The 19951-nt window shown below is 38.9% G+C and overlaps 1 protein-coding gene across 4 annotated transcripts in view; it reads right to left on the bottom strand.

Annotated features, from left to right (window-relative positions):
• The window catches only part of LOC308177290 (fibronectin type-III domain-containing protein 3a-like), a 46245-nt gene that overhangs the window by 13294 nt on the left and 13000 nt on the right, over positions 1-19951 (bottom strand). For 2 of the 4 annotated variants that reach the window (XM_080554271.1, XM_080554269.1), the window contains 8 exons: positions 14833-14968; positions 10722-10797; positions 9421-9497; positions 5248-5479; positions 3665-3937; positions 2235-2290; positions 953-1107; positions 631-690 (listed from right to left, as the gene is read on the bottom strand). In XM_080554271.1, coding sequence (XP_080410397.1) covers positions 631-690; positions 953-1107; positions 2235-2290; positions 3665-3937; positions 5248-5479; positions 9421-9497; positions 10722-10797; positions 14833-14928 — 1025 coding nt within the window. In that variant the 5' untranslated portion in view covers positions 14929-14968. Of the gene's footprint in view, positions 1-630; positions 691-952; positions 1108-2234; positions 2291-3664; positions 3938-5247; positions 5480-9420; positions 9498-10721; positions 10798-14832; positions 14972-19951 lie in introns of all 4 variants that reach the window. The other 2 variants (XM_080554270.1, XM_080554268.1) reach the window with 1 other exon arrangement.

Below are 19951 nucleotides of genomic sequence, written 5' to 3' on the forward strand. Positions count from 1 at the left end.
TCTCTGGGACAGTTTTGCTCACTTATGTTTGTTTTTCAAGAGCAATGGATTGCCTAATTTTTCAGAAAGGTGAGAAACACTGTCCATCTTCCAGTACCCTACGCTGTGCAAATGGAGCTCTGCTCCACTTCCAAGGGAACATCTTGTTCCCTTGTAACGCAGCATCTACCATCTCATTTCAACTAGTTTCAACTGTTCTTGCAGGGTTACAGAAGCTTGCGGTTCAGAGAAGCAACTTTACAAATCAAGCTGACACGTCAAACTTCCAAACCCACGTTAAAGTTTTTGTTATTTTATTTGCTACTGCCTTCAGCTTACATCAATCTCTTTCACTGAGTGCAAACTTATCATTTTAGAAAAGATGCCGCAGAGGATAACTTGATGTTTATATTTTGGAGAAACAAGAAAAGAGAGAAGACAGTAGGAAAGAAAGCTGAAGAAAGTGAGGAGACGCTTTTATGGAGTTAGAAGTAAAGAAGGAATTATATAGCAACAGTAATGTCCGCAGCTGTTATTTTATGCACAATATTCCTCAAATAGTCTGTGACCACACCCTTTTCATGAAGCTAGAATGATTTTGTAATTAACATCTGAAAAACAATATTAAGCATTCAATTTCCAGCAACATACCTGACATGGTAATCCGTTGCTGGTCTGAGATCAGGAAGTGTAATTGTTAATTCTTCCCCACTATGGAAAGGGAGAAAAAAAAGTTACAGCTCTTCCTTATACATTAAAGGATAAAAGCTTATTGAAAAGCAAAACCATCTAGCGCACATTTAATTTTCAAGTTTTCCATTGTCCACGTAACTCATAGTGACATTACTTAAAATTTATTTCACGTGAAGTACGTAGGTCTGCAAGTCAACAAACAGCTCCTGATAAAGAGATTGCTGATTGGTTAATGTTTTTAAACATCGGTATTGTGCTTAAATGAAGAAACTAAACTTACACATAGACAGATTTAAATTTTCCATTTTTACCACTGTTGGATATTGCTACTTCAAATGTAAATGCTGCTGGACTATGACTATGGCTCTCTCCATTCTGTGAACTAACTGGGAGATTCCAGGACAGAACGGCTGATCTTGCTTGTATATCAGAAACCTATTAAAAGCATAAATAATGCAAGTAAGTTTGCTTTCTGTAATAAAAGGTCAATTAGTCAATAACATGGTGTTGCTAGCTTGCCCATGAAGTTCCTCACTGGAGGAATTCTTTACCTTTGTAATGGAAATACTGAGTAATTATTTGAGTTTACATTATTCTGTTTTCACTTCAATTACCACACTAACGGATTTCCCTTCAGACACTACATAACCTTACTTATAGACACGTTACGTTGTCTCAATGTACGAAGAGAAAATTTGCATTTCACCTGCACTGTTCACATCATTCATTTGGAGCAAATTTTCAGATCTGGAGTCTTCAACACTGGCACCAGATGTACCTTTAGGCACAGTCAGATGACGTAACTTTCTTAACCCTATTACAATTCCATCAGTCGACCTTAACACGTAACCACTAATCTGGATGATAACAAGATTTGGTCTAAGCAAGTTTCTCTGAAAAAATCAACACAGCCTTCTGATGGCATTAAGTACAGATGTCAGAGGCAGCAGTGAAAAAATATGACCATAAGAATGCCTGAAAGGCTAGAAAAAAAATATCCATGCTCAACATATAGATAACTCAAAGAAGAGTTTCATTAAACATGCTTGAGATCAAAAATTGGTGCTGTTTTAGCCTTTAGACATTTAAATGTCTGTCACCAGATTCCAATGACCTAAATAGTCTGTAAACACTCAAATATTTGCTCCGATTTCTAAACATAACATAAAAAGATGAGCTGTTTTCGTAAACTGTATTCCCAGTATCTGAAATCATCTATGCTGAATGAAGAATGGTTCAAAGAGCGAATAGGCTTCCATTAGTTTAGCGGGCCCTTTGCCTGCCAGGTACTAAAGTCCTTATATATACACACGACAACATCAACAGTAGATATTGCCTTGGCTTACAGACTCGGAAAATGAGCCAGACAGACTGCTTTAGAAAGATGAGAAAAAGTAGGTTTCTATATGATGACCTTTCCCAGATACAAACTCTTACAACTAAAAGACATTGTTTCTATTAAGAAAATAAACCATAAAGAAAAAGTGATCAATGAGAAAGATACACGTCGTTTAACAGAAAGTATATCCACAAAAATAATGGTGTTAAAGGATAATACTTACTACTGGCTTGCCAATGCTTAAGTGAGCATCGTATTTCTTGGATTCTGTGTCAGATTCTGAAATTTCAAATACAAAACAGATTAGAGAAAACCTCAAGAGTAAAAAACAGTCTGTTACAAAAATGCCACCACAAGATGGAGTTCGCTTCATTAAGAGCTTAACAATAGTACTTATTGTGCAAAGAGTTAGTTTCCTCTGTTTGTTTTGGCTGCAGGATGGTTAGAAACATGAACTATCCAAAACTAACAGTGTTACAAAAACCCTTTTAGTACATCCTGCACAAAGGGTATATTTTCCTAATCTGAGCATTAGTGGATTTTCTTTGATAACACAAACACATTCCTCTAAAAACGAAAGGTGTTTAAAAATGACAATAAGATCTTATCTCACTATTGTATGTGCTGTTCCCTGAATTTCCATTGCAAACCACTTGCTCTGGGTATAACTTGGAAGAAGCCTGATCAAAACCGCTTATTAAAAATACCTACAGGTATCAAAAGGCTTACACCTGTAAACTGAATACTATCTTCAAATTGTCCATGTTGAACAATTCAGGATTTTTTTCAAAGTAAGTTTGTATTGAGACAAATCTTTAATCAAGAACATCTTTAGTTTCTGAAACAAGTTGGATAAAAGCTTTCACCTCTGTTTACTTCCCCTGACACAAAGTCGGATATTTGTTTTATCTCTACAACTGAAGAGTTAAATACAATAGTGACAGAGATGAGGACTGTACCTTACAGCCTAAAAAGACCATTTACTTTAAGACACACACACACACACCACTAAGAGATGCACAAATTATTTATGGAATCATGATAAGAAACCATTTGCATATCGGAGAAAAAGTTTCAAACCAAAATGAAAGACATTTACACAAGGCATTTTGGTATATGCAAGTAAATAGCCATAAGCTATTAAAAAGCTCAAACGTTTATTTCAGCAAGAATAATGAACTGAAATTACAGCTGCTCAAAAAGCAACCTGGGAAGACAGTTGCTCAAACCTTCATATTTCTCCAAGTTTTAAGTAATTCTTAGTTATCCAAAACATTATGACAAAGAGTAACACCAAAGGTCATTTTAAGGTATGTAAGTACCAACAGTTCATTTTCACTTGGAATATTGATCAGAGTTCCAGGTCAGAAAAGGCAGAGCCCTAAGAAATTTAGAATTAAATCTTCTTAAAGACCTTATTTGATAAATCTCAAATGATAAAACTTGACATTACTGTAATGTCTTGAGGAAAAAATAATCCTAACATAACAAAAAGTATATCAGACTTCCTCTAATCCCAAGCAGAGAAAGAAACTTACAAATTCAATTTTTGCAGAAACCATTTTGCAGTAAACTTATCGCATCTTCTGTTACAAAATAATCTAGTACTTTTTACTTATTAATTTACTTTTAAGCCCTTTCATTACAACTTACCTCCCATCTCTGCATCTGGACTGCCCTTTGTTTTTCCTATCTGCTTCTGCTTTAGTGGTCCTCCTGTCCCTGGCTGTCCCTTTCCATTTCCATTCTGAATTGCTGCATTGGAAGAATTATTAACTTTATGTGGTGAAGATGGAGGACTGTTAAGTTTATTGTTAGTGTGACCACTAGCTTGTCTGTCTTTTAGTCTTTTCTTCAGGTGTTCTTGCATTTTGAGACTCCTTTCATCTCGCTGAATAAAGTTTGTCCTTCCGTGAGAACGAGGTTCTACAAAGCAAAGGAGAACTTATTTCATTGTTCTGTACAATTCATTTGACAACTGAGAAAGGCTCTACAAATCAGAAGAATAACTACAGTACAACTGGAACCTGAAAGAACATGCAACTTGACTGGAACTGATGCAAGTTTCTGGACTGCACTCAAATTAGCATATGAGTATAAAGATCAGGTAGGAGGAGAAGAATAGCAGCTGGAAGTTTAATTCTTGTCTTGAAATGTCATGTTCATTAAATGCTACAATAAAAAACACAAAAATACCTGCAGGCAAATTTCCCTTTCTTCTATTTAACCCAGATTCAAATTCTTGAATTTATTCTTTATTAATATTTTTGATCACAAATTGAGTTTAGATTTTTTTTTCTTGTCGTTGTTTCCAATTCAACTCTTCAGACAACTATCTTTTGTTAGTTGCTCTAGATTAGGCATCAGAGTTGCCTTTCTTCCCCTGATACAGCCACATATTCATACTTTCAAAAAAGCATAAGCAAGTTTAGGACCCAAACATTTTAAAATGTAGCTTAGGTGCCACTATTTTACCCTAGACATTAGCTGAAATAGCTTAATTAACAATTTAAGCTCAATAGAGAGAGAACGATCTCCCCCAGTCTAATTTCTTTCTGTTTATATGCTTGTTTATATAATTAGGCTTATAGCCTGTTTCAAGTCAGCAGTGATCCCAATCCTCCAGTGAAATATTGTTCCATTCAATTTTTAGATATATTGTGAACTTGCATTTCATTCTCCAACATGGATGACTATGATATTTGGTCTATGCATGCTATTCCTTTTTATTTTATTTCCAGTCAAATTTGGACTCTGTCGAGTAAAAAAAAAAAACATTCACAGATCAAAATTAGATGAATTTTCAAAAAACTGCATGCCAAGGCTGTGAAAAGCACGGTGGTTTTGGAGAGCACAATTTTAGAGGAAGGTAGAAACAATCCTTGGGGCACTTACAGTAACAAAGGGGGCCATTTAAAAATATAGAGTATTGTAACATTTCTAAGCTATCCCTTTTGCATTAAATCCTTAAACAGAACAGCAGAAAGCTTAAACAATGCTTTATACAATGATACTTTGCACATGCAGAGTGCCTTCAGACCAGGCTCCAAGATCCTTTTTAAACAGGAGTACCTTAAGGCACCTCATGGACAGGTGTAAGGTTCAGGGAGGCTGATAACTAGCGCCATCATCACAGGAAATGTGTGAAGGAGCTACCAACAGAACTTGGTGCCTCAATCCAGAAAAAAAAAAGTGAAGGCACTTCTCATGTATTTAAACATCACCTGCACTCTCACCTTGTTCTTGAAAAACATGCGGTGGCGGATGCTGGTGAATGAACTGTGGCGGCAGCTCTCCTGTGCCAGGAACCGGAGGGTACACCGGGTGAGGTGGGTGGGGAAGCAGAGCATGGTGGTGGTGCATGTAATGTGGCACGTGGGGAGGAGGAGGAGGAGGATGCATGGAAGGATGGAATTCAGCCGAGTGTGGCAACACCACCACTTTCCGGACTCCATTTTCTTCCACCACCTATCAAGCAACGTAAGAAATGAAAACTCAGTACAGAAACAACCTTGTAAATCTTGCACATTTAATCAAGAATCTCCGTGCCCAAGTTTGCACCTGCCATCTGGCAGTCGAGGATATACAAACAGAAATGAACCCCAGTGGTTATTTTATATACCCAGCATATATCACTGGAAGAAACTGAAGTTTAAGGCAGTCAGTTTTAAGAAGCTGAGCCTCACACATCAAAGTGCTAAGCAATCTGTAAGTTGAGTAATGTATACATTCTTTTAAACAAGTAATGTGAATTGATCAGGGCGCAATTCCTATTCTCCTTGCAGTTACAGCCAGAAGACCTGCTCTGCACCAGATCCAGACTGACAGCACTATCACACGTACAAGTTGCTGCACGTCACCCGATCTGTGGTACATGTCTGCATACATGTTCCTAGCCTGTGGCAAGTACAAAGTATTACAAGTCAGCTCTGCTGTCTTGCACTGCGATCAAACCCAACTCAAATGTCAAAATATTTCATGTTTGCCACAGGCTAAGAGAATTCAGACAAGGAACCCGTCTGCGTGTCTGAACTCTAGGATAAAAAGCTGCTAATGCTCTAACGCGTGGAAAAACTGCTCTGTGCACGTCTGCACACACACAAACACACACTTCTGAGCACGTCCTCAACGGGCAACACACAGGCTCCTTTCAGAGTCTAATTCAGCCAGAGTTATATATATTAATAGCTATCTCAATGTTTTCCTTTCCTTACAGTAAACTTGAAATACATTAAATTTTATACAATAACTCTCCTTGAAATCTTAAGCTGAGGAAGGACTTCAACAGAACTCAGGTTTTAGAAGACGAAGTGAAGCACTAACACCAGGGCAGGATTCACAGAGAGAAATATTAAACAGTGATGACACTGAAGTAAAACTATGCTGCCCAGTTTAGCCTCATCAAAAAGACATCTGGAAAAGACAGCCAGAGGGTGAAGTTTACAGGGTCCTTTCTACAGCTAGTGTTCATGACTGTTTCCATCTATGCTGCTTTGTTGTCACCCAGAGGTGAATACATTCAGATTCTGTGGTTATTATCCATTTTTGCTATCTGAGGGATTAGGTTTTTAGCAGCTACACTTCTGATGGGGTCAAAGGCCTTTGTCCATCAGAGAAATTACCTGGGTGTATTTCAGTTTTCTTCTGTCACCATACAGAAGAGCGCTGGCACAACATTCACCCTGTAACTAACGAGGAAGTCTGACTCAGAAGCAAGCTAGATTGGATTAACTCCTGTTACAGGCAGGCAACACGTCAAGCACTTCCTAGTCTATTCTCCCTCGCGCAAAAAAAAATGAATCAGGTATGAACAATGTAATTTGGAAAAAAAAAGTCAATAATAGAAAAATGTTCAATATTAAAGGCAAATTGACACTCCAAAATTAATCAAGGCATTTTTCTTGATTGGTTTTAAAATTAGTCTGCAGCTTCATGCTTCCTTCCCTCTACATCTGCCTTCTCCTCCGAGTTGCACTTAAAGATAAAAATCACAGATGCTATTAGGAAAGGCCTGACGATGTTTTAGTATGAATACAGCGAGGGACCACATAGCCCAAATTGTTGCCAGCAGATGCAAGTAGGGGGGGCATTCCAGATGCAGGCTGGCAAGCAAAACTGAGATGCAAAACTAATTTTTTTCTTATGAAATCTGTAAGGTAAATCACACAAAATAAAATCTGCTCCTAGAAGATCTCAAGTTATTTACGCAGCTATCTGTTACTAAAAAAAAATACAAAACTTACACTTTCAGGCATTTAATGAAAGCACTTTTATGAAAGTAGACCATATGTTTTATCCTTTTAGTTCCTTCAAGATCCTCTCTTAAAGTATGTTTAGTTTGGCTATAAGAAATCACTCCAGCATTTCCTAGTTGGCAAAGAAGGCATTACGGATGTTGAAATATTGCTTATGCCAAAAGTACATTTTGAAAAGCTCCTCAGCAGAAGATAGAGCAAACTAACCAGAAAGTATTCTTCGTAAAGGAAACAGAATGCGTCCACTCACAAACTGCTATGACAAAGTTCAGCTGTAACATGACCTCAGAGCCAGCTGTATTGCTAGCAATTCTTAACAGACTTGAAAAAGGAGAAAAAAAAACATTTTAAGAAGTCACTGAAGACCAAGTTTCTGCTACACTGAATACAATTTGTTCTTGGAGCAACGTGGGGGGCTTTTTGGTTTATCAACAGAACTAAATACACCATTTCAAGCATATTACTGTGCATAATACTATAACACACGCTTTAATATATGTAAGCCAAAGCTCATAGCTAATTTTGACAGTTATATTAACTCTGCTCTGTGTATATGGTAAACAAGCAAGCTCATTAGGCCCACTTGCTGGCAGAAGGGATACATTACTGTACTAAGGCTTGTACATGATTTTAGAGTCTGAACCTGCTATGCCTCCGTTACCCACTACTGAATCTCTTCATTCCACTTTGGAAGAAACCAAAATAACTACTTCTGGGTTTCTTCTAACAGTTTCTGGAACAGAAAACTGAAGTCTCATCTGCTGACAAGAATGTTACAAATACCTGATTTAAACTTGGTTTCAAACTTGTCTATCACTGTCATAATGACCAAGGGAATTAAAACAACAACAAAAAGAAACGACAACAAAAACAACAAGACCTTAGTTTCACATGACAGCTAACACAGAACAAATGTATTTTTCAGTTTGTACACTTCAGCATTTGCCAGTGCTCTGCAGACTGTTTGCACTGAAGACCCAATTTTGTACTGAAGCATAAATTATCTGGGGGGATCTTTCCTCAGGGTCTGCATGAAAATGCCTATTTATAATAGCAGAAGCACAAAATGCTGAGGCAGCTGTCTGCAGAAAGACAACGGCCTGGGGAACACAAGAACACGGGGTTAACAAGGCTCTCAAGCCTGCTCGGAAACTGCAGATTTTGAACATTACTAGAAATCAAGAAACCTGTTCTACCCTGTTGAAAAAAAGAAGTTTTAATTTACTTTCCTCTAAAAATTCAATAATTGAAAAATCAATCAAAATGAACTTCAAATATGCCTGATAGTAGTTCAAATACCACACACCGCTCTGATCTGCCTCGACTTAACACAGAAGAGTGGAAAATCAGTGAGAATGGAAAAGTAAAGCTGGGAGAGAAGCCCAGAGTCCTGCTGTTTCCACAGGCACATGTCACTAGCATTAACACTCCTGTTCACACTTCTGCTGTAATGGCAGAGATTTTACTGATTGTTAGGGAGATCTGCACTGGTAGAGGAAGGGGAAACTTCAATAAATAAGAGTTATATTTGAATAGAAAAATGTGAATTATCAGAAGATATTAAAAAGAAATAACTTATGCAGTCTGGAAAAAAAAACAAACAAAAAGACCTGAGGGATGAAAGAGAGAATGGTACCGGTATGTGATCCGTATAACCTCAGTCTAAGAAACCTACATCTCATATCCATAGCATGAACAAGGCAAGTTCAACTGCTGCCACCGGCTGTGTTCTCACCAGACTGCTTCTAGCACAGCCAAGCACGATCTGTACTCACCAGTCCCCTGGTACTTTGCAGCCTGCAATCCACAGTCATTGCTCACACGCCCTGAGCACTTACTGTCACCCTGAAAACAGGGCTGAAGGCAACTCAGGATGTGCATCCTGCTAATGGAACTCAACAGCCAGCCAATTCAGAGCCACCTACTGCCTTACTGGAAGTAACCTTTATGGCCTAGTAACTGTGAAATAATAATAAAATAAAGAAAACTAGATCAAGGTGAGAGCGCGTACAACAAAGTTAAATATTTGGTAAGTTCAATGGAAAAAATGAGAGCTGCTTTTACCAGCTGTTATAGATAAAATAATCAATAGCTTTATTGTTAAGAAGCCACACCCACAAACATACTTAAATATGAGAATAAATTAACATTTACCTGAGATACGTAACCGGGAGGCACAAAAATAGGCGGCATAGAACCATTTGGTGACATCATAGGAACATGTGCTGGACCTGAGAAGTAATAAGGTGCCACTTTTAAACAAACAAGGCTTTTACAGGCTCAAGACACCTGCTTTCGAAAGTGGTGGATGGTGTCTCAAAAGCCAGCAACCAGACCCAGCTCCACAGTTATGGAACTTCTTTCAGACAGGCAGGTTTAGAAGCAAGGCTTCAACAATCCAGTAAAAAATCACTCAGGAGAGAGACTTAAATAACAAGACTGAGCATTAAGAAAAAAAAAAGAAAACCAAAAAAACCTGCACCAACTTTTCATCAAGAAAAATAATACAATGTGTCTCATCAAGGATAACTTAATGCCTATTTCGAATGTGAAAATAAGTAGGATTTAATAACTTTCTGGAAGCATCCAAAATTTTAGCGTGTAAGTGTGGCTGTGCATTCATTTTTACAAAAAGCACAGATTAGACATATTCCAACCACCATGCTAGTACAGCCAACATTATTTCTGTAACTGGGCAGTGATGAGCAAAGATAAATTTTGGTTTTCATATTGTCACATTATTACTACAGTAACATTTGACAACTACTCAACTTTTTTTTTTTTTTTAACATAAAGATATGTCATTTTTCACTTCAAGCCGAAAGGTTTTATTCCTCTCTGGGATTTGATCAAAGCAGAACGGACACATTTTATATAATATCATTTGAAATGGTGAAGAGTATCCCTAAAATGGAAGTACTGATAAATTCAACTTGACTTACAGGAGATATTTTGAACCAGCCTCAGATTTGCAGTCCTGTCACTTACCCACCAGCTAAAAAGCAGTTTGAGGCCACGCACAGGCAGTAGTGATGCTTCCCTCAGTATTAACAAACTGCTAATGCCGCTACCTTACCTTGAAGTGAGATCACACGGCACATATTAAATTTGTTTAGAGTAGTCTGGATTAAATCTCACAAATTCATGTGTTAAGAGCATAAGAAGGATCATTACAGGATCTTATCTATATCCTATAGATATTCAACCATTAAAAGAGCTGTTGAAATGGCAACCTTTTCAGAGTTATTAGCAACGTCTGCAGAGATGCAGGGAAACCTGGCAATTTCTCAGTGCTGTCTTATTTGTGCTTTAAGTACAAACTGAAAAAATCTGATTTATTACATTGTGGAACACATAAAAACACATCTGACATTACAGAAAAATTCTAGTAGTAATTTTAAGACATTTGCAAAGAGTAAGAATATTTGTATTCAGTACTTCAGTGTTTCCTTTACCTTGAATACACTGAATGTGTCCATCTTCAGTTGTAATTGTAAATGTTTCACCTGGGTTTACCTGCACAAGAATAACCTGTAAAAAGCAAAATAAAAAGCAGTTGGGTTTTTGCTTATTTTTTTAATTTTGAAGATTAATTAGAGAAGAAATAAAACCATTTTATTTATACCTACATGTTTGATTAGAATGAAAGAGGTTCTGACAGCCTTAAGAGATTAAAAAACAAATTGAGGTAGAATGAAATTTCTTCCTACTTGGATATAAATTACTACCAGCAGTGCTTCCACTGATACACCTGAAATAATCAAGTATTTATTTTCTCTATTTTCCACGCTGCTGTATATTCTTTTTTCTGAATCAATAAATGACCTATTATTCACTTTGCTTTCCGAGTTTTGCCTATGAGCATACTTCAGTCCCAGAGCTAAACTGGCAAAAATCAGGAGTACACAAAAACAAAAAGATGCTTTGTGCAAAAAGCAGCCACGTTTTCTCATTGATGGCATACTGGTGTGTATTTTGACAACGTATTTCCTCATGTTATCAGCGAATTTAACAGAAGCATAAGGTCCTTTGGGAGTGAAGGAAGAGTGGATGAGGTGGTAAAGCAGATCATGCCTACCACCTCCACTCTACAGCTCCTGAAAGATCAGATGTATTTTCTCATGTCTGTGTGATTCTGTAGCTAAAGAAACGCAACTAACAGTGAGGTCACCGAGTCAATTTGAACAAGAGCATATTCACTGTCACATAAATCAGGGTGGACATCTGCCAGAATAACTCCTCTGGCAGTCCAGATTATCAATTCACTTGTGCTGGACCAGACAAACTATCACCTCATTCTACCACAGCACGTGCATCAGACTTACTGTAAAATTTTGGCAACCACGCTTCAGTTTTACCGTAACATTGATAACTTCACTGTAAGAACTTTACGGTGAGATTCTACTGTATTGCAGGTCTAATTCTTTAGTACAACGGGGGGGTTGGCCACGTAAAAACAGCAAAGTTACACAGTCAAAATTCCACCCTGGTGATGGTCACCACAAAGACATTCGATCCAAAAATTGAAATAAAATACATTTGTAAATGTATTTTAGAACACAAAAGAACAGCAACCCCACTCCGGTGAGTTCACTGTATGAGAAATAATTCTACTCTGGGTAGGTAGCTTGCTTCTGGACAAAAGTACGACACCAAATGCCCCTGAAATAGTCATTTAGCCAGCCAGTTATATTTATTATGGCTCCACAAGGAGGACAGAAGAAGGTAATATTTTTTTAAAAGCCATAATCAAAACACTGAAACGTAAGCAGACCTGTCATTTCAGTGTACTAGTAAATACGTGACTTTACTAAAATTCTCGAAGTAAAGAAAGAGATGCAATGTTACTTGTTTGTTTTTTTTTTTTTTAAACAAAACTGGCAATAAGGGGCTGGGAATTTGCCAGAGCACAAAGAAGAAGGAAAAACAAGGTCTGCATTAAAGTACAGTTGCTGGGGAAGGACACACTAGCAAGGGACAGGGCTCCCCAGGCAGGTATTAAACCTCACAGCTAGTCTCATCTCCATGGACAGGAAAATTCAGAGGCAGGAAAGGAATCCTTTTAGAAATTCAGAGCCTCTGCACAGGTCAGAGCTTCGGAAGAAGTTCAACGAACTGAAGTTCAGGAAGCTATTAACTGAACTCAGTGAAAAGAATCACAAGTGGTGTAATCACAGGACTGCAGAGCAGTTCAGAGACTGGAATTTCAGGAATGCATAGGGCAGTGTCTTGGAGGACTGACTCACTCCAATTAATGAAGCAAAAGCAGTTCCATCTACCTTCCATCAAGGAAAATTTCCAGGAAGCTCGAGTGTTTCTGTAGCCGGCCTAAGCCAAGCTGGAGGCCAGAGTAGTGCAAGCAGTCCCAGTAATGTCAACACCCTCAGGTGTCCCACATACCCGTTTCAGAACTAATGGGATCAACACAGTTTGAAAGCTCTTTCAAAGCACTGGTCAGGGTTTTGCTTTTAGCTATTTTTCACTTCCACTGCTGAAGTTTTTTTTCAGAACAAGAAATCCTTCCAGAAAATGTCCAAGTTACTTTATGTGAAACGAAACTGATGAACTGGATGCTGCATCTCACTGAAGTGACTTGTGGAATGGCACAAATTTTATTTCTGAAGAGAAAAACACTGTGTAATACTTTATAATTAGCCTACCCTCTGTGGCTCTGGCAAAAAGTAATTAAAAATCTGCATTAATAAATTAATACTCTACTTGAAAGCAAGTTTGTGGCTCAGCAGTCTCTCCTCTCTACAAGGAAGTGCAGCAAATGAGCAGCAAGCGTATTTGTTATATGACCGAAGGATGGCAACATGGTGTAGCTGTTTATATGCAGATGTGCTAGAAACGCTGGCACACTAAATGAAATGACATTCCCACCCCTGAAGGCAGATGCACCTATGTTCAATTGACAGACTTACTTATTACTTTCAAAATAACTCAATTACAAGTCTTGGAGACCATCAGTTTTCAAGTCTACTCTTCAAATACCATTTTCCTGTGCATCCCCAACATTTTATTTTTTTTTAAACTGCACCCAATTGCAAACAGCCTCCACTAGGTTCTCAAGACTTCAACGAGGGTCCCCTTTTGGGTCATTCACCGCATGCTATTATTCTGCACATTGATCTCTGCAAAGACATACTATACAAAAACAGCTCTGGAGCTGGTCTCCAATTAGACCTACTTGATCTGTTTTCCTTGTGCAACATGAAACATTAGCTACTGAATAATCTCACAGCTGGTCAGTGTCTAAAATTTCACGTTGCTAATGCTAGAACTTCAGGACTAGTTTAGATATTTTATAGCTGTACTTATTTCAAGACAGTCATTACTGCCAGATACTTAAAGTTGCAAATTGATCAGAATAAAGCAATGGACAATTCTGTCCCTTGCTTCAACAAGTTGATTGTTTAACTCCAGCTAAATAAAGCCTTCAAATTTGTTTTCTTTTGTTATTCCTGCCAACAAATAGACAGACAGCTATTTAAACATACAAACAAAACCCCCTCTTCTCTCCTACAATGTTTGTAGCTGCTGGAGCTGGGGAAAGACACTTCTTAAATCAAGATCCAGTGTTAAAACATCAGGACGTCTGTAATACTTCTGAACACACACTGAAAATCTACCTCCAAAGAAGTGGAAGACAACTCAGCACTTGTAGTACAAGGCAATTAACTTTTATCTCCAAGCAGTAAATTCACTTCAAGTTTACTAACAACTTGAACAAGCTTGTACTTCAGTCAAATAATTTTACCTTCAATTTGTCTGTATTTCTAATCATAGTAGGTACTTCTGAAGGTTTGTGTCCAATAAAATTCTAAAGTTTCAACTAAGTATACTCAGGTTTCACCAGTGCACTCTAATTATTAACGAAGGTTCTTAGTATCAGGAAACCAGAAGTCTTCTTTCCTCTCCTCTACATTCCCCTGTAACAGACTTCTCAGTTTAGAGCACTGCAGCCACTTTCTAATACTTGTAACTTTACATGAGCTTTAAAAAGAGCCTTCACAGCCTTAGTTTTCTTAAATATTAAATCCAGATAATAGATTTTCCTTCTATTCTTTTTATTTTTTAGTTCAATTTTAAAGGACTTCCATGAGTATAAAACATTACTTTCAATTCACAATCTTTTCATACTTCCACTACAGTAGCGTTGAATGATTTTCTTCCTCTGCATAGTTAGCACTTCTATTTTACTGCCAACATCAGTGCTGAGAACTACATGCTTTTCACAGAATCCTAGAATGGTTCGGGTTGGAAGGGACCTTAAAGACCATCCAGTTCCAACCCCCTTGCGCGGGCAGGGACATCTCCCACTAGATCAGGTTGCTCAAGGTCCCATCCCAACATGGCCTTGAACACTTCCAGGGAGGGGGCAACTTGGTAAATTAGTACCACAGTTGTTTTATTTTGCCTCTTCTTGTTTCAAGTATCATACAAGTTGTACAGAGAGATGTTTTTCTACCTGTTTTCTACAGTGTGTTTGAATGTCAACCTCCCTACTACCACCGCAGGCACAGTACGACATGAGCTGTATGAAAATGCAACAGATTTACTTGCCTGTTGTATGCTGTCCCCATTAACCATATGAGGTAGAAGCGGCACTTCATTCAATATAGGCGTAGCTTCCAATGGAGGCGGCTGGTCGGCCATCATGTCTGAAAACCATTCATTGACAATTGCTCACGTTAACCACCTGCTAAAACAAAAGACAGTGCCAATGTTAGATTTAAACCTTCCCCCTTTCCCGAATAATTGTACTTTTCAAATACTGTGTTTAAGAAATACACATCTTTCTTCTAAAAAGGCAGTCTTTAAATACATATCATGCGTAGCTCATTCAACGCTGCCACAAGTGATGAAATCAGCACACAGGTGATGCAACAAAAGCATAGTTTACACTTATGGAGCACCTTATTCTTAAAACCTGGAGTTACAATTTCCAAACTGGTTATAACTCAATTTTTAGGCCAAATAATTCACATACTACACATACATTTCAGTCCCTGTGGTGATTAAAAAACCTGCAATTTCTCCAATGTCGCAACATGTCGTTAATACAGAATTCTGACACGGTGAAAGCAAAGCTTAAGGTAACACAAGAGAGAGTAGAGTACTTTGTACAAAAGTCTTTAAGTCATGGAGAAATGCAAATGGAAAAGTGCTGCACAGTTTTGGGCTTCTAGTGAATAATCCATAATTGCAATAAGGCAAAATATAATGCAACTGTTAATTAATTTTTGGTGTATAGTTAATTCAGCATCCATAAAAAGCACAAGATAACAGACTACAGGAAATACTGACATTTCCTTCTTCCTTCCCATTACCTCCTATAACCCAGACAGAAGACCAAAATGCATTTAGGATACTCCAATTGAATTAAAAAGCAAAACATTAAGAACAAAACGGAAAAACACCGTCCCACCTGTGCACGAACCAAGTCAGTCTATATACTACTGCTACATCCTTGTTCAGTTAGCCGGTATGGAAATGAAAGTATTTGGAAAAAACAAAACAAAACAAAACTGATTAATTCTGTACTTGTGGTCTGTATCTTCAGCAGACTAGCAACAGTGGGAAATATACAGCCGGACTTTCATAATGTCTGCTGGTGTTAACTCATATTATCCTGAAAGGGTCTGTAATAAAGGTTGCATTGCAAGATTTCTCCTGTATTAGCATTGCAAGGTAAAGAGGCTGGTAGCATGCAATAGCAAAAACACATTCTTCCTTGTTTGCAAGAGCATCTCAAGATAACTGATAACAATCGCACAGCCACAGAAGACAGCATAATAAAATACCCACCACTGCCAAGGAAACTAGCTTAATTCTGCATACCAACTGTTTTCCGGGTCTGCTCCAGTAACACAATTTTAAGAGACCAAAGAGACAGATGCAAGGGCTCCATGTGACTTCCAAAGTTTAAATTTGTATCAGGTTTGTCCTAAATATACCTAACTACCTTAGCATGTTATTTACTTCCTGAATAGAATAATCTTCTGCCTTATTTGCCAGATTTTGTATTACCACTGCCAAGGAAACAGGCTCATCTGATTGTATGCAACTATTTCACTTAAAAATATCTGTACAGTAATGCTGCCAGTCAGTATGCTAAAATTACGGCAGTAGTTTCTTCTTCTACAGCTCTTCTATTTTTAGAGGTTTATAGTTAAGCCTTAAGAGAAATTGCTTCCATAATAGGAATTCAGTATACACAAGCAGGTTGAAAATACGTTGTTTTATTTTATGTACGTTAAATATATAAAATACATGTGTGCGTGTGTGCACAGTATCAATTTCTTTCATTTAAAAACCTCAAAGACGACAGAAATTAGCACTTAATATAAAGGGGAAAACCCTTCATCAAAAAGCAACTAAATCTGCATTCAGATGTTCAGCTAACCAAAACAACCAGCTGTCGAAAAACGTGTTCTGAAACCAGCCCTAATGCCACCTGCAGCTTTAAATAACCGTTCCGTTTCTGCCCATGTCTCCCACTTGGCTCAGGGCAATTCTCTGAGGCTCCGTGCGCCCCGGCGAGCCGCGCAGCGCAGCTCCTACAACACCCACGTGCCTTTCGGCATCCCGCATCTGCAGCCTGACTCCACAGGTAGCGGGCACATTTTCACCTACACACGCACGCACACCTCCTACTTGCTTCATGCTGTAACTTCGGGATGTTTCACACCAAGAACTTCCTCTTGAAATATTCGAAACAAATGTTTTCATATGGTTACTGACAACCTCCAAAAACAGTGAATACTATTTCATGGCAAGTAGTAATCTCCATATGTTAAGAGAAAATGGAAGTACTAGCGTAAATGAAACCATTTCAATAACCCTTGGGCAGTTTCAGCTGACTCAGAAAGCCAACACCTTACTGTACAGCTGGGCTCAGATGGCTGCAAGTGACAGCACACGAACAGCAAAGAGGCACATCCCACTACATACAGCTTTTTATTATCATTTTTATTTGCAAAGTCATTCGTTTTTTTCTTGTTTTGTTTTCTTCTTTAAGAGCACAGCTTCATTCCTTGGGAATACTGATAAAGGAGCAGCAAAACACACGGCTGCTCTCAAAGGCACCACTTCTGCTGTTTAAAAGGAACGGGACTCAACCCCAGCATGTTTAACAGCTAAAACTTTTCGATGGAAATAAAGCACACCCAAACATGATATCAACAGGTTCACCTCCCAAAAGACTCCATTTCATCCAAGGAAGCAGGTGGCATTTGGGTAAAAGAGAATCCCTGAGAAGTTATTACACAGTCAGCACAATTTCCTGAAAAACAACCCAAAGAAGTAGAAATGCATCTTGGAATACCGTTACCCACACCTCCTCTACTGCTAACCTAGCAGCAAGGCATCCAGCCCTGCTGTCCTCTGCAGTAAAAGAAGGGAGCGTCCAGAGGAGGGCTATGAAGATGGTGAAGGGTCTGGAGGGGAAGGTGTGTGAGGAGTGGCGGAGGTGCCTTGGTGTGTTCAGCCCGGAGCAGAGCAGGCCGAGGGGAGGCCTCATGGCGGCCTGCAGCTCCCTCACGAGGGGAGCGGAGGGGCAGGCGCTGAGCTCTGCTCTCTGGGGACAGCGACAGGACCCGAGGGAACGGCATGGAGCTGGGACAGGGGAGGGTCAGGTTGGGTGTGAGGGAAAGGTTCTGCACCCAGAGGTGGTCGGGCACTGGGACAGGCTCCCCATGGCAGTGGTCATGGCATCAAGCTGCTGGAGTTCAACAAGCTTTTGGACAGCGCTCTCAAACATAGAGTCTGATTTTTGGGTGGTGCTGTGTGGAGCCAACGGTCCTTGCAGGTCCCTTCCAACTTGGGATATTCTGTTACTAGCTCAGCCCCACAACTCTCAACACGAAAGTAGCAGGAGGGTAAGTAACGCTGCATGGCTGCTGTGAAGGGTGGAGGACAAGTGCTGCAGGTGGAGGACAAGCACCGCGTGGGCACAACGGCAGATCTGAGAATCACGAACTGATCTCCAGCCACAAGTCCCATGGCCAATGTGCTACCAAATGAAGACTCACAGTTCCCCTCCAACTCTGCCACTGTCCCCAGGCATTCTCTGAGCTCTTGGTTTTACCCAGAACCCAAGACAAGTCAGCTTGGGCAGGCAAATCCAGCTGGTGAGCCGTGTGTGGCCCAAAGGAGGAAGAATTGCCTGCAGGTAGAACTGAACCAAAAACCATCTCTGGCCACCTCTGAGGGCTGGTCGCTTCTATCTTGGTGAAAGAAAGGCTCAGACAGCTATTTTCCAGGGTCTGTTCTTGGCAGTGAGACATTTTAAGTTTATCATCACTACTAGCTATCCAAGTGGGCAGTGAAGAAAAAAACAACAAATAAACAAAAGCATCTGCACTAAAAATTCAGTTAGTGTTTATACTAAAAATAAACTAATATGCAAAATCTAAAGTTATGGATTAAAAAAAACAAAAATCCTTTCTGGAAGTATCAGGGACTAGACAAATTTTGTCATTTTCTGCATTTCAAAGAATATACTAACAGTGAATCGTTATATAAGAATCAAGAACGGAATTTGGAGATGCATCTTCTGGAACTCTGTCATCATGCCTTGCATGTTTTTTGAGTCAGCATGGAGCTAAATAGATTAATTTTTAGAAAGGTTATGTTTTGTAACGGTACTTCTTGCCTGATTCATTTCTTTACAGCGGTTTCTAGTATGCATCAGCTAAAGGTCATTCCCCACCCTTGTTTGGCCTGGAGGATGGATTAAAGCCCATATAGCACGGCAGTCGTTAAAAAGCAGCATCAGGACTAACCATCTCAGAAACACCCCTTCCAGAAAGGTAGCTCAAGAAAAATACATCTAAAATGCTGAAATATTTTAATTTGACAAAGCTAATAGAATATATATTAAAATTTAACATACAGCAGGGTGTACATTCAGCATCTTGCCTGAATTCATTCTAATATCTCAGTTTGGAATATAAATAAGTGAAAAAATGGTTGTGCGCCTTTGCAATTGAATTTGCTTCAATACTCTGTAGTAATCACTGACATATAGTTGAATAAGTGTAATCAGTTTGTTACGCTGAGGACTCACATTTGTTTCTGTATTAATTGGATTTGGCCGGATGGCCGCAGCCAGAGTTGCAGAGGATTGCTCTATGTCAAGGTGGGAGCTGGTGACAAGTGGTGGCCCTCTGGGCTCTTGGGAGGTGTTCTACCCATGGCAGGGGGTGGCACTGGGTGGGCTTTGAGGTCCCTTCCAACTCCCTGCCATTCTGCGATCCTAAGATGAATGTTACTTTGTTCTAATACCTACAAATATCATTTACCAGACTTCCAGGAATGTTAGTTCATATGAAAGTCTTGAAAGATGGATTTCAAATTACTTAATACTAACAGACTTTTGCTATATCTGGGTATGACAAAATAGGATATTAAGGCTTTTTAAACCACATAAAACCAGCTCATATTTTAGAAGTATACTCTGAGAAGCACTGAGTAATTCAACACTGTGTTAATGTAATATGGTTAATCATGTTAACCATGTTAAAAAAAATGCAGTATTTTCCACTGACAGCCTCGCACTACAAAGGCTTCTAAGAAAAACAGAAAATCTTAATGACTAGCCTTCCAGAAAACAATTACAGTATACAGCGGCTGTGCCTGACCTCACTTCCTGACATAGTAAAAACGCAGAGGCTCTGCA

This window comes from Anser brachyrhynchus, assembly GCF_964034855.1.
Source record: "Anser brachyrhynchus genome assembly, chromosome: 13".
In the NCBI taxonomy this organism is placed as follows: Eukaryota; Metazoa; Chordata; class Aves; order Anseriformes; family Anatidae; genus Anser; species Anser brachyrhynchus.